This window comes from Oncorhynchus clarkii, chromosome 5 (assembly GCF_045791955.1).
Source record: "Oncorhynchus clarkii lewisi isolate Uvic-CL-2024 chromosome 5, UVic_Ocla_1.0, whole genome shotgun sequence".
Lineage (NCBI taxonomy): Eukaryota > Metazoa > Chordata > Actinopteri > Salmoniformes > Salmonidae > Oncorhynchus > Oncorhynchus clarkii.
Window position 1 is genome coordinate 16,426,364 of NC_092151.1, and position 14,674 is coordinate 16,441,037.

A 14,674-nucleotide genomic window follows, 5' to 3' on the forward strand; every position below is an offset into this window, starting at 1 on the left:
GTGGGAGGATAGGGGACAGGGGAGGGTGGGAGGATAGGGGACAGAGGAGGGTGGGAGGATAGGGGAGGGTGGGAGGATAAGGGACAGAGGAGGGAGGATAATGGACAGAGGGAGGGAGGATAGTGGGCAGGGGAGGGAAGATGGGGGACAGAGGAGGGAGGGAGGATAGGGGACAGAGGAGGGAGGGAAGATAGGGGACAGAGGAGAGACGGAAGATAGGGGACAGGGGAGTGTGGGAGGATAGGGGACAGAGGAGGGTGGGAGGATAGGGGACAGAGGAGGGTGGGAGGATAGGGGACAGGGGAGGGTGGGAGGATAGGGGACAGAGGAGGGAGGATAGGGGAAGGTGGGAGGATAGGGGACAGAGGAGGGAAGATAATGGACAGAGGAGGGAGGGAGGATAGGGTACAGAGAAGGGAGGATAATGGACAGAGGAGAGAGGTAGGATAGTGGACAGAGGAGGGAGGATAGTGGGCAGGGGAGGGAGGATGGGGGACAGAGGAGGGAGGGAGGATAGGGGACAGAGGAGGGAGGGAGGATAGGGGACAGAGGAGGGAAGATAATGGACAGAGGAGGGAGGGAGGATAGGGTACAGAGAAGGGAGGATAATGGACAGAGGAGAGAGGTAGGATAGTGGACAGAGGAGGGAGGATAGTGGGCAGGGGAGGGAGGATGGGGGACAGAGGAGGGAGGGAGGATAGGGGACAGAGGAGGGAGGGAGGATAGGGGACAGAGGAGAGACGGAGGATAGGGGCCAGGAGGATTCCCATAATGCACCTTGCTCCTTAGAATCTTCCAGTGCTCCAGGGATAGTGTCAGTCAGGGCCAACAGAACTTGAGAACGAACGGAATGTGTGTATATTTATTTTAACACATCTTAACAAACCCCCGCAGGGGTAGTTGTCAGATGGTGCTCTCGGTGTGTGCGTGACTGATGGTGTGCACGTGTGTGTGCGGGTGTTGGTGTGTGTGAAGGTGTTGTGTGTGTGTTTGTGGGTAGCTGGGTCTGCGTGTGCCACCCAGGCAGTTCTGTGGCTGCTCAGAGAGCAGAGAGGTCATCTCACCTGGCCCATTCTCCTCACCTGGCCCAATCTCCCCCCCTGGCCCATTCTCCCCCACTGGCCTCGCAGAAGGGGGGGATTTGAGGGGGAGAGAGGTGAGGGGATGAGGCAGGTGGGGGAGAGAGGATGAGGAGGAAGATGGAGGTGGGTGAGGGGTGCGTGCACCCGAAAAAGGGGAAGGGGTTGTCTTGGGCAGAGGTTTGCCTTTTATGAGAGGAGGGGTGGATTGGGGCAGGGCCGGGCGGGGATTGACTTGGGTGGGGATGGTGGTTTGGGGTAAGGGGGTACGGTCGGTGAGAGGAGGGGTGGGCTGAGGGATGGCAAGGGGGTGTTTGAAGGGTGGGGTGGCCAAGGGGAGAGGGGTGCGGGGAAGGGCTGGGGTGGTGATGGGGGGCAGGGATGCGGAGGTGCTGTCCAGGTGGGGGTGGCTCCCCTCGGGTGACTGGGGGGTGCTGTCAAGCCTGGACGCCAGCAGACCATTCTGGTACTGGGAACGAGTGATCTGAGGTGAGGAGAAGAAAGCGACAGAGTGAGGAGGAGAAAGTATAGAGAGACCGAGGCCCTGTTAAAAAACAAACCCTCACCCAAGCATGTGTGACTACTAGACAGAATAGTGCTGTCAGCATGAAGGTGACTAAGATATATGTAGAGTTATAAGCAGATTAAAAGTCAAGGTCAGGGGTTAAAGTTGAGAGTGTTACCTTGACATACTGCAGGTCAGTAAGAGCACGTACGTAGAAGTCTGGTGTGTACTGGCAGGTGGTGAGCTGCGTGTTGCTAGCGGTTACCGAGCTGCATTCTCCGGGAGCGCCACGCTCAGTGCAGCTCAGCGACGCCGAGCGGTTCAGACCACTACTGTGAGTAGGAGAACGGAACTCTGGGATACGGAGAGGGAGAGAGAGGGTGAGCTTGGGATAATACACCTATACACATTCACACAAGAACACACACATTCACTCGCACCAACATGAATGCATGCACACACACATATTTGGAACAGGGGAGAGGAGAACAGGAGAGAGGAGAAAAGGAGAGAGGAGAACAGGAGAGAGGAGAACAGGAGAACAGGAGAGAGGAGAACAGAAGAGAGGAGAACAGAAGAGAGGAGAACAGGGAGAGGAGAACAGGGAGAGGAGAACAGGGAGAGGATAACAGGGGAGAGGAGAACAGGGGAGAGGAGAACAGGGGAGAGGAGAACAGGGGAGAGGAGAACAGGGGAGAGGACAGAGGAGAGGAGAACAGAAGAGAGGAGAACAGAGGAGAGGAGAACATAGGGAGGAGAACAGGAGAGAGGAGAGGAGAACAGAGGAGAGGAGAACAGAGGAGAGGAGAACAGGGGAGAGGAGAACAGAGGAGAGGAGAAAAGAAGAGAGGAGAACAGAAGAGAGGAGAACAGAAGAGAGGAGAACAGGGGAGAGGAGAACAGGGGAGAGGAGAACAGAGGAAAGGAGAACAGAGCAGAGCATGATTGTACAGTAGAATCTCATGGCTCTGACAGCAGTAATTCAGACACAGACAGACAGACAGACAGACAGACAGACAGACAGACAGACAGACAGACAGACAGACAGACAGACAGACAGACAGAGACAGACAGACAGACAGACAGACAGACAGACAGACAGACAGACAGACAGACAGACACATTCACAACAGGCCTGAACAGCAACACACACACAGCAGCGGAGAGCAACAGGTATATGCAACACAAACATATGGAAACACAAAGACACAGGTTGGGTATGATTGACTGATGATTAGAGGAGGAAGTGGTTATATACGGATCGGGAGTGATGGGGACCAAATCAACAGCCAGAACCAAGGATGATGGCATCATGGCTACCAATCAACAACCAGGATTCTGTGGCGTTTGATCTCCTTGAGTTTATGGCCCTGGGATCTGCCTGCCATGCAAACGAGGCTCTGATTGGCTTGGCGGGAGGGGGAAGGGGTCTGGACATTATGAGTGTGTGTGTTGGTTAGGGGAGGTGGGGTGAAGGAGTGTGTAGCTCGTTCCTTCTAGGCACACTTCTGAAAACATTGGATAGGGTCTTTGTCTTTGGGTAGGCTGGGTCAAACTGGCCTCGTATTGCCTGTACCCATCTACTCTTTTTAGATCTACACAAGTGCCTAGGGGAATGGTCTAGGGAACTATTAGTTATAGGAAGTAGGGAGGGTCAGAAGTAGAGCAGTGATCATAGAACTCTACATTCTATGCTAGTGACAGGATCAGGTAGTACTGGCGCAAGGTAGAAGATGGTCTTTAACCACAGATCTAGAATCAGATTACCCAAAACATCTGAACCTAGACCAGTGGTTAAGGCAACTAGGTAGAAGGGGTCAGGGGTTAAAGGTCAGAGATGAGAGGGAGTGCCGTGGAGCAGTGGCTCCACCTAGAGCCCCATCCAGCAAGTTCCTTCCATCCTCCTTCATTTTCCTCAATCTGTACTGTGTGGTCCAGCAGTTCCAAAGGTCCATAGAAATTGGTATCACTCATTCTAAGTACCTGACCCTGCTCCAATATCATGAAAATACTTTCCCTACTGTTCTACCTTCCATACTTCCTCCCTACTGTCCTACCTTCCATACTTCCTCCCTACTGTCCAACCTTCCATACTTCCTCCCTACTGTCCTACCTTCCATACTTCCTCCCTACTGTCCTACCTTCCATACTTCCTCCCTACTGTCCTACCTCCCATTCTTCCTCCCTACTGCCCCTACTTCCTCCCTACTGTCCAACCTTCCATACTTCCTTCCTACTGTCATTTCTTCCATTACATCCTTCCTACTGTCCTACCTTCCATACTTCCTCCCTACTGTCCTACCCTCCATACTTCATTTCTACTGTCCTACCTTCCATACTTCCTTTCTACTGTCCTACCTTCCATACGTCCTTCCTACTGTGCTACCTTCCATACGTCCTTCCTACTGTCCTACCTTCCATACTTCCTCCCTACTGTCATTTCTTCCATTACATCCTTCCTACTGTCCTACCTTCCATACTTCCTCCCTACTGTCCTACCCTCCATACTTCATTTCTACTGTCCTACCTTCCATACTTCCTTTCTACTGTCCTACCTTCCATACGTCCTTCCTACTGTGCTACCATCCATACTTCCTTCCTACTATCCTACCTTCCATACTTCATTCCTACTGTCCTACCTTCCATACTTCCTCACAAACTTCCACACTTCCTCCCTACTGTCCTAACTTCCCCCACTTCCATACTTCCTCAAAACTGTCCTACCTTCCATACTTCCTTCCTACTGTCCTACCTTCCATACTTCCTCCCTACTGTCCTACCTTCCATACGTCCTTCCTACTGTCCTACCTTCCATACTACCTCCCTACTGTCCTACCATCCATACTTCCTTCCTACTATCCTACCTTCCATACTTCATTCCTACTGTCCTACCTTCCATACTTCCTCTCAATCTTCCACACTTCCTCCCTACTGTCCTAACTTCCATACTTCCTTCCTACTGTCCTACCTTCCACACTTCTTTCCTACTGTCCTATCTTCCATACTTCCTCCCTACTGACCCCACCTCAATACTTCCGTCCTACTGTCCTACCTACCTTCCACACTTCCTCCCTACTGTCCTAACTTCCATACTTCCACCACTTCCATACTTCCTCACAACTGTCCTACCTTCCATACTTCCTTCCTACTGTCCTACCTCCATACTTCTTTCCTACTGTCCTACCTTCCATACTTCCTCCCTACAGCCCCCACTTCCATAATTCCTTCCTACTGCCCCCACCTCCATACATCCTCCCTACTGTCCTACCTTCCATACTTCCTTTCTACTGTCCTACCTTCCATACTTCCTTTCTACTGTCCAACCTTCCATTCGTCCTTCCAACTGTCCTATCTTCCATACTTCCTTCCTACTGTCCCAACTTCCACACTTCTTCCCCACTGTCCTACCTTCCATACTTCCTCCCTACTGTCCTACCTTCCATACTTCCTCCCCACTTCCATACTTCCTCCCTAATGTCCTACCTTCAATACTACCTTCCTACTGTCATTTCTTCCATACTTCCTTCCTACTATCCTACCTTCCATACTTCCTTCCTACTGTCCTACCTTCCATACTTCCTCTCAACCTTCCATACTTCCTCCCTACTGTCCTACCTTCCATACTTCCTTCCTACTGTCCTACCTTCCATACTTCTTTCCTACTCTCCTACCTTTCATACTTCCTCCCTACTGTCCTACCTTCCATACTTCCTCCATACTTCCTCCCCCCCATACTTCCTCCCTACTGCCCCCACTTCCATACTTCCTCCCTACGGTCCAACCTTCCATACTTCCTTCCTACTGTCCTATCTTCCATACTTCCTCCCCACTTCCATACTTCCTCCCTACTGTCCTACCTTCCATACTTCCTGCCTACTGTCCTACCTTCCACACTTCTTTCCTACTGTCCTACCTTCCATACTTCTTCCCTAATGTCCCATCTTCCACACTTTCTTCCTACTGTCAAACCTTCCACACTTCCTACTGTCCTAGCTTCCATACTTCCTTCCTACTGTCCTACCTTCCACACTTCCTTCCTACTGTCCTACCTTCCATACTTCCTTCCTACTGTCCAACTTCCATACTTCCTTTCTACTGTCCAACCTTCCATACGTCCTTCCTGCTGTCCTATCTTCCATACTTCCTTCCTACTGTCCCAACTTCCACACTTCCTTCCTACTGTCCCAACTTCCACACTTCTTCCCTACTGTCCAACCTTCCATACTTCCTTCCTTGTGTCATTTCTTCCACACTTCCTTCCTACTGTCCTACCTTCCATACTTCCTTCCTACTGTCCAACTTCCATACTTCCTTTCTACTGTCCAACCTTCCATACGTCCTTCCTGCTGTCCTATCTTCCATACTTCCTTCCTACTGTCCCAACTTCCACACTTCTTCCCTACTGTCCTACATTCCATACTTCCTCCCTAATGTCCTACCTTCCATACTTCCTCCCTACTGTCCTACCTTTCCTACTGTCCTATCTTCCACACTTCTTTCCTACATCCTACCTTCCATACTTCCTCCCTAATGTCCTACCTTCCATACTTCCTCCCTAATGTCCCTTCTTCCACACCTCCTTCCTACTGTCCAACCTTCCATACGTCCTTCATGCTGTCCTATCTTCCATACTTCCTTCCTACTGTCCCAACTTCCACACTTCTTCCCTACTGCCCTACCTTCCATACTTCCTCCCTAGTGTCCTACCTTCCATACTTCCTCCCTACTGTCCTACCTTTCCTACTGTCCTATCTTCCACACTTCTTTCCTACGTCCTACCTTCCATACTTCCTCCCTAATGTCCTACCTTCCATACTTCCTCCTTAATGTCCCTTCTTCCACACCTCCTTCCTAATGTCCCACCTTCCACACTTCCTACTGTCCTACCTTCCATACTTTCCTTCCTACTGTCCTACCTTCCATACTTCCTCCCTACTGCCCCCACTTCCATACTTCCTCCCTACTGTCCTACCTTCCATTCTTCCTTTCTACTGTCCTCCCTTCCATACTTCCTCCCCACTGTCCTACCTTCCATACTTCCTCCCCACTGTCCTACCTTCCATACTTCCTTTCTACTGTATGATCTTCCATACTTCCTCCCCACTTCCATACTTCCTTTCTACTGTCCTATCTTCCATACTTCCTTTCTACTGTCCAACCTTCCATACGTCCTTCCTACTGTCCTACCTTCCATACTTCCTTCCTACTGTAATTTCTTCCATACTTCCTTCCTACTATCCTACCTTCCATACTTCCTCCCCACTGTCCTACCGTCCATACTTCCTTTCTACTGTCCTACCTTCCATACTTCCTTTCTACTGTATGACCTTCCATACTTCCTCCCTACTGTCCTACCTTCCATAATTCCTTTCTACTGTCCTAGCTCCATACTTCCTCCCCACTGTCCTACCTTCCATACTTCCTCCCTACTGTCCAACCTTCCATACTTCCTTCCTACTGTCCTACCTTCCATAATTCCTTCCTACTGTCCTACCTACCATACTTCCTCCCTACTGTCCTACCTTCCATACTTCCTCCCTACTGTCCTACCTTCCATACTTCCTCCCTACTGTCCTACCTTCCATACTTCCTCCCTACTGTCCTACCTCCCATACTTCCTCCCTACTGCCCCTACTTCCTCCCTACTGTCCTACCTTCCATACTTCCTCCCTACTGTCCAACCTTCCATACTTCCTTCCTACTGTCCAACTTCCATACTTCCTTCCTACTGTCCAACTTCCATACTTCCTCCCTACTGTCCTACCTTCCATACTTCCTCCCTACTGTCCTACCTTCCATACTTACTTCCTTCTGTCCTACATTCCATATTTCCTCCCTACTGTCCTACCTTCCATACTTCCTCCCTACTGTCCTACCTTCCATACTTCCTCCCTAATGCCCCCACTTCCATACTTCCTCCCTACTGTCCTACCTTCCATACTTCCTTCCTACTGTCATTTCTTCCATACTTCCTTCCTACTGTCCAACCTTCCATACTTCCTTCCTACTGTCCAACTTCCATACTTCCTTCCTACTGTCCAACTTCCATACTTCCTCCCTACTGTCCTACCTTCCATACTTCCTCCCTACTGTCCTACCTTCCATACTTACTTCCTTCTGTCCTACCTTCCATATTTCCTCCCTACTGTCCTACCTTCCATACTTCCTCCCTACTGTCCTACCTTCCATACTTCCTCCCTAATGCCCCCACTTCCATACTTCCTCCCTACTGTCCTACCTTCCATACTTCCTTCCTACTGTCATTTCTTCCATACTTCCTTCCTACTGTCCTACCTTCCATACTTCCTCCCTACTGTCCTATCTTCCATACTTCCTTTCTACTTTCCTAGCTCCATACTTCCTCCCCACTGTCCTACCTTCCATACTTCCTCCCTACTGTCCAACCTTCCATACTTCCTCCCCACTGTCCTACCTTCCATACTTCCTTTCTACTGTATGACCTTCCATACTTCCTCCCCACTTCCATACTTCCTTTCTACTGTCCTACCTTCCATACTTCCTTTCTACTGTCTAACCTTCCATACGTCCTTCCTACTGTCCTACCTTCCATACTTCCTTCCTACTGTAATTTCTTCCATACTTCCTTCCTACTATCCTACCTTCCATACTTCCTCCCCACTGTCCTACCTTCCATACTTCCTTCCTACTGTCCTACCTTCCATACGTCCTTTCTACTGTATGACCTTCCATACTTCCTTCCTACTGTCCTACCTTCCATAATTATTTTCTACTGTCCTACCTACCATACTTCCTTCCAACTGTCCAACTTCCATACTTCCTCCCCACTGTCCTACCATCCATACTTCCTTTCTACTGTCCTACCTTCCATACTTCCTTTCTACTGTATGACCTTCCATACTTCCTTCCTACTGTCCTACCTTCCATAATTCCTTCCTACTGTCCTACCTACCATACTTCCTCCCTACTGTCCTACCTTTCATACTTCCTCCCTACTGTCCTACCTTCCATACTTCCTCCCTACTGTCCTACCTTCCATACTTCCTCCCTACTGTCCTACCTCCCATACTTCCTCCCTACTGCCCCTACTTCCTCCCTACTGTCCAACCTTCCATACTTCCTCCCTACTGTCCAACCTTCCATACTTCCTCCCTACTGTCCAACCTTCCATACTTCCTTCCTACTGTCCAACTTCCATACTTCCTTCCTACTGTCCAACTTCCATACTTCCTCCCTACTGTCCTACCTTCCATACTTCCTTTCTACTGTCCTACCTACCATACTTCCTCCCTACTGTCCTACCTTTCATACTTCCTCCCTACTGTCCTATCTTCCATACTTCCTCCCTACTGTCCTACCTTCCATACTTCCTCCCTACTGTCCTACCTCCCATACTTCCTCCCTACTGCCCCTACTTCCTCCCTACTGTCCAACCTTCCATACTTCCTCCCTACTGCCCTACCTTCCATTCTTCCTCCCCACTGTCCTACCTTCCATACTTCCTCCCTACTGTCCAACCTTCCATACTTCCTTCCTACTGTCCAACTTCCATACTTCCTTCCTACTGTCCAACTTCCATACTTCCTCCCTACCGTCCTACCTTCCATACTTCCTCCCTACTGTCCTACCTTCCATACTTCCTTTCTACTGTCCTACCTTCCATACTTCCTTTCTACTGTATGAACTTCCATACTTCCTTCCTACTGTCCTACCTTCCATAATTCCTTCCTACTGTCCTACCTACCATACTTCCTCCCTACTGTCCTACCTTCCATACTTCCTTTCTACTGTCCTACCTTCCATTCTTCCTCCCTACTGTCCTACCTTTCATACTTCCTCCCCACTGTCCTATCTTCCATACTTCCTCCCCACTGTCCAACCTTCCATACTTCCTTCCTACTGTCCAACTTCCATACTTCCTCCCTACTGTCCTACCTTCCATACTTCCTCCCTACTGTCCTACCTTCCATACTTCCTCCCTACTGTCCTACCTTCCTACTGCCCCCACTTCCATACTTCCTCCCTACTGCCCCCACTTCCATACTTCCTCCCTACTGTCCTACCTTCCATACTTCCTTCCTACTGTCCTACCTTCCATACTTCCTTCCTACTGTCCTACCTTCCATACTTCCTTCCTACCTTCCATACTTCCCCTCCTACTGTCCTTCCTTCCTACTGTCCAACTTCAAAACTTCCTTCCTACTGTCCTACCTTCCATACTTCCTTCCTACTGTCCAACTTCAATACTTCCTTCCTACTGTCCTAACTTAAATACTTCCTTCCTACTGTCCTAACTTCAATACTTCCGTCCACGTTAATGATCTAACATAAGGTTGGTGAAACCAGTACTGAGGAAAGTAGATAAGCTATTATTCCAAGGAAGAGACCAAGGAAGAAAGGAAAGATGCATAATATATAACTTGTAAACCCTAACCTTATTGAAATAGGACCCGTCAACGGCACTAAACTGAGTAATGTTGTCCCAGGCTCCTCTGCTCTGTCCTGCTGACTGGGGACAAACACACTGATGTGACCTGATGTGGCACACGTTCTGTTAGCATCACATACTGTATAGGGGCTCAGCTGTCAGCATCCGCAATTACTGGGCAGAGTAAGAACTGCACCACATCACTCAGTCCCTCCTAGTGAGAGATGACTGCAGAGGACCGGCTCGGTCACCAAACCATGAATAATTCAATACCACCCCACTCCACTGAGAGTGTAGTGGAGCGTAGATATGCGTTATGCTAAAATAGAGTTATTAACTAGCATTAGTGCTGCTGACTGTTATCTCGACCTGCGTTCAATGTTTAGCCAATTGTTTTATTTTTTTCAGCGTTCAGCCTGGTTTGTCCAGGCTACTGTGAATCTGCTATCAAGCTCTGGAGAAAAGCATTAGAGGATTGAGGGCCTGATTGGATTACTAAACCTTTGTAACTCCTGGTTTCCAGAGGGAATAAAACCAGCAGAGAAAGAATAGATCTTGGGAGTTAAGAGTCGTTTGGGAGTTCAAATGTTTGTGTTTTACTCTACTTAAAACTAAAAACAACAAGTAAAACAAACCATTCGTTTAACTGCGCCTGTATGTAAGGGATAGATATTCTAGTGGATCTCCACGCTGTTTGTCTATCAGGTTGTACTTGCTGGAGCAGGGCTCTGAAGAAGAGGATGATGGGAGGGAAACTTAAATATGATTTTGGCATATAAAGTGACTCCACCCCCCTCCCCCATGTTACCCCCTCTTAGGCTGGTTGGTTCTTTACCTGGAAATCGAGAGAACAGAGAGAATCTCTTAAGGGAGAGGCGTCGTGGAGGGGGGGACGCCACTGAGGGGGAGAGAGGGGGAGTGACGGCTGAGAGAGGGGTGGGCAGAAGGGGGAGAGAGAGAGACGCTCTCGTTTACTCATCGGTAGGCAGTAACAGCACTGTAGGAGTTAAATCTGCCTCTCTCGGCCCGACTGACCTGAAGACACACAAACCTTTCTCCTTCACAGAGCACTTTGACATGATCACCTCTATACATCATATACATTTAGTGAACAATACATTAAGTTTCTGTGTAAAATGGCACCCTATTCCCTACTATAGTGCACTACTTTTGGCCAGGGTTAGCCACATAGGGCTCTGGCCTAAATTATGTGCACTACATTGAGGATAGGGTGCACTACATTGAGGACTCGTCATTTCCAAAGGTCAACGAAGGCCTGCTGTCAGATTGGAGGCAGACAGACCAATGGTAGGGGCTTAACTGAGTGACATCAGACACTGATGTGAGTTGGACAGTTTGACATGTAGGCAGCAGTACACAGCATATAGCACATGCATACACATACAACAGAGACCACTATTACAGAGATATTAGACAGAGACAGATGGAGAGAGAGAAGAGAAAGACAGAGGAGAGAGAGAAGAGAAAGACAGAGGAGAGAGAGAAGAGAAAGACAGAGGAGAGAGAGAAGAGAAAGGAAGACAGAGGAGAGAGAGAAGAGAAAGACAGAGGAGAGAGAGAAGACAAAGGAAGACAGAGGAGAGAGAGAAGAGAAAGACAGAGGAGAGAGAGAAGAGAAAGGAAGACAGAGGAGAGAGAGAAGAGAAAGACAGAAGAGAGAAGAGAAAGACAGAGGAGAGAGAGAAGAGAAAGGAAGACAGAGGAGAGAGAGAAGAGAAAGACAGAAGAGAGAAGAGAAAGACAGAGGAGAGAGAGAAGAGAAAGACAGAGGAGAGAGAGAAGAGAAAGACAGAAGAGAGAAGAGAAAGACAGAGGAGAGAGAGAAGAGAAAGGAAGACAGATGGAGAGAGAGAGAGAAGAGAAAGACAGAGGAGAGAGAGAATAGAAAGGAAGACAGAGGAGAGAGAGAAGAGAAAGACAGAAGAGAGAATAGGAAGACAGAGGAGAGAGAGAAGAGAAAGGAAGACAGAGGAGAGAGAGAAGAGAAAGGAAGACAGAGGAGAGAGAGAAGAGAAAGACAGAAGAGAGTAGAGAAAGACAGAGGAGAGAGAGAAGAGAAAGGAAGACAGATGGAGAGAGAGAAGAGAAAGACAGAAGAGAGAAGAGAAAGACAGAGGAGAGAGAGAAGAGAAAGGAAGACAGAGGAGAGAGAGAAGAGAAAGGAAGACAGATGGAGAGAGAGAAGAGAAAGACAGAAGAGAGAAGAGAAAGACAGAGGAGAGAGAGAAGAGAAAGGAAGACAGAGGAGAGAGAGAAGAGAAAGGAAGACAGAGGAGAGAGAGAAGAGAAAGGAAGACAGAGGAGAGAGAGAAGAGAAAGGAAGACAGAGGAGAGAGAGAAGAGAAAGGCAGAGGAGAGAGAGAAGAGAAAGACAGAGGAGAGAGAGAAGAGAAAGACAGAGGAGAGAGAGAAGAGAAAGACAGAGGAGAGAGAGAAGAGAAAGACAGAAGAGAGAAGAGAAAGACAGAGGAGAGAGAGAAGAGAAAGGAAGACAGAGGAGAGAGAGAAGAGAAAGGAAGACAGAGGAGAGAGAGAAGAGAAAGGAAGACAGATGGAGAGAGAGAAGAGAAAGACAGAAGAGAGAAGAGAAAGACAGAGGAGAGAAGAGAAAGGAAGACAGAGGAGAGAGAGAAGAGAAAGGAAGACAGAGGAGAGAGAGAAGAGAAAGACAGAGGAGAGAGAGAAGAGAAAGACAGAGGAGAGAGAGAAGAGAAAGACAGAAGAGAGAATAGAAAGACAGAGGAGAGAGAGAAGAGAAAGACAGGAGAGAGAGAAGAGAAAGGAAGACAGAGGAGAGAGAGAAGAGAAAGACAGAGGAGAGAGAAGAGAAAGACAGAGGAGAGAAGAGAAAGACAGAGGAGAGAGAGAAGAGAAAGGAAGACAGAGGAGAGAGAGAAGAGAAAGACAGGAGAGAAGAGAAAGACAGAGGAGAGAGAGAAGAGAAAGACAGAGGAGAGAGAGAAGAGAAAGACAGAGGAGAGAGAGAAGAGAAGGACAGAGGAGAGAGAGAAGAGAAAGACAGAGGAGAGAGAGAAGAGAAAGACAGAGGAGAGAGAGAAGAGAACCCGTTTGTCTTTAAAAGGCTTTCGACAAGCAGAACCTACTCTGCTAATGTCTGAATGTGTAGTGCCATCTACAGGACTAGTTACACGACTGACAGCATAGAAAGCCTAACTTAATTCTAACTTAACCCATTTTATGACTCTCAGTACACTGATTATATTGTCAAATCTTTAAGGGAGGCTGCTGGTCATACTGGTATCTGACCACTAGGTGGAAGCAGTGTTTATAAAAAGATCTGGTTTCCGAGAAACATTTCTCCCCTATTTCAACAACTCCAGCTCACGTGGGACTAAACACTGCCCTCTGTATCAGGGATTGTGTGTCACACGTTAGGTTCCGATACTACCCATAGTTAGTATCACAGTTCCAGCCCTGTGGCAGCATCACCTTCCTGCCAACTAAGCCCTCACACACACACACACACACACACACACACACACACACACACACACACACACACACACACACACACACACACACACACACACCACCCTAGTCATAAACACCTTCCCCTCCTCCTTTAAGGGTGACAGTGGTGTGTGTTTCCTTCTACCTGTTTAATACATCATCTGTAGATCACATTTCTGTGTTCTGTTGGATCTCCTATTACACACACACCACAGGGGGCTGGTGGCAGAATGGACTCGTGGTGATGACTGGAGCAGGATCAGTGGTATGGGATCACATGGTTTCCAGGTGTTTGATGCCATTCCATTCGCACAGTTCTGGATATTATTACGAGCCGTCCTCCCCTCAGCAGCCTCCTGTGGGGCTGCATATGAGCGTGTCATTGTGAGCTTTGCCAACACACACGCCTCATTGTGAGCTTTGCCAACACACACGCCTCATTGTGAGCTTTGCCAACACACACGCCTCATTGTGAGCTTTGCCAACACACACGCCTCATTGTGAGCTTTGCCTACACACACACCTCATTGTGAGCTGTGGATAGTGCTAGTGGAGGCACTATCTACTCTGGTGTGTGTGTTGGAGTTGAACATTTATGGATGTTGGTCAGGGAAGCTGGTGTTTCAGAAATAAAACATAACCCCACTAGAAAAACAGGAAAACTGTCTGACTGAACCAAGTTTATTGTTTGTGTTCCTGCCAGTGTGTATGTCAGAGAAAGTTGGAGAAAGTTAGAGACTTTGTGTTTGTCTTTGACAGTTTGTATGTGTGCATTGCTTGTCTTTTGTCTGATAGTATACTGTATACAGTACACTACGTGTGTGTGTGTGTGTGTGTGCTCTCACCCAGTGATGCTGTGCTCAGTGCCATGACTCCATAGTAGGAGAAGGGTCCTGTCTCAAACTTCATGTTCTCGTTTCCAGCCTCCACCTCCACTCGGCCCTGAGGAACACACAGTAACGCACACAGTAATGCACACAGTAACGCGTAACGCACACAGTAACGCACACAGTAACGCACACAGTAACGCGGAACGCACACAGTAACGCACACAGTAACGCACACAGTAATGCACACAGTAACGCGTAACGCACACAGTAACGCACACAGTAACGCACACAGTAACGCGTAACGCACACAGTAACGCACACAGTAACGCACACAGTAACGCGGAACGCACACAGTAACGCA

At 48.5% G+C, this 14,674-nt stretch overlaps 1 protein-coding gene across 1 annotated transcript in view; it reads right to left on the reverse strand.

Annotated features, from left to right (window-relative positions):
- Positions 1-709: 709 nt before the first annotated feature.
- LOC139409870 (metal transporter CNNM4-like) overlaps positions 710-14,674 on the reverse strand; it is a 39,023-nt gene continuing 25,058 nt past the window's right edge. Inside the window, exons 5-8 of the mRNA XM_071155259.1 lie at positions 14,329-14,425; positions 10,827-10,916; positions 1,763-1,938; positions 710-1,563 (exon numbers count right to left, since the gene is read on the reverse strand). Of these exons, the coding sequence (XP_071011360.1) occupies positions 904-1,563; positions 1,763-1,938; positions 10,827-10,916; positions 14,329-14,425 (1,023 nt within the window). The 3' untranslated portion in view covers positions 710-903. The remainder of the gene's footprint in view (positions 1,564-1,762; positions 1,939-10,826; positions 10,917-14,328; positions 14,426-14,674) is intronic.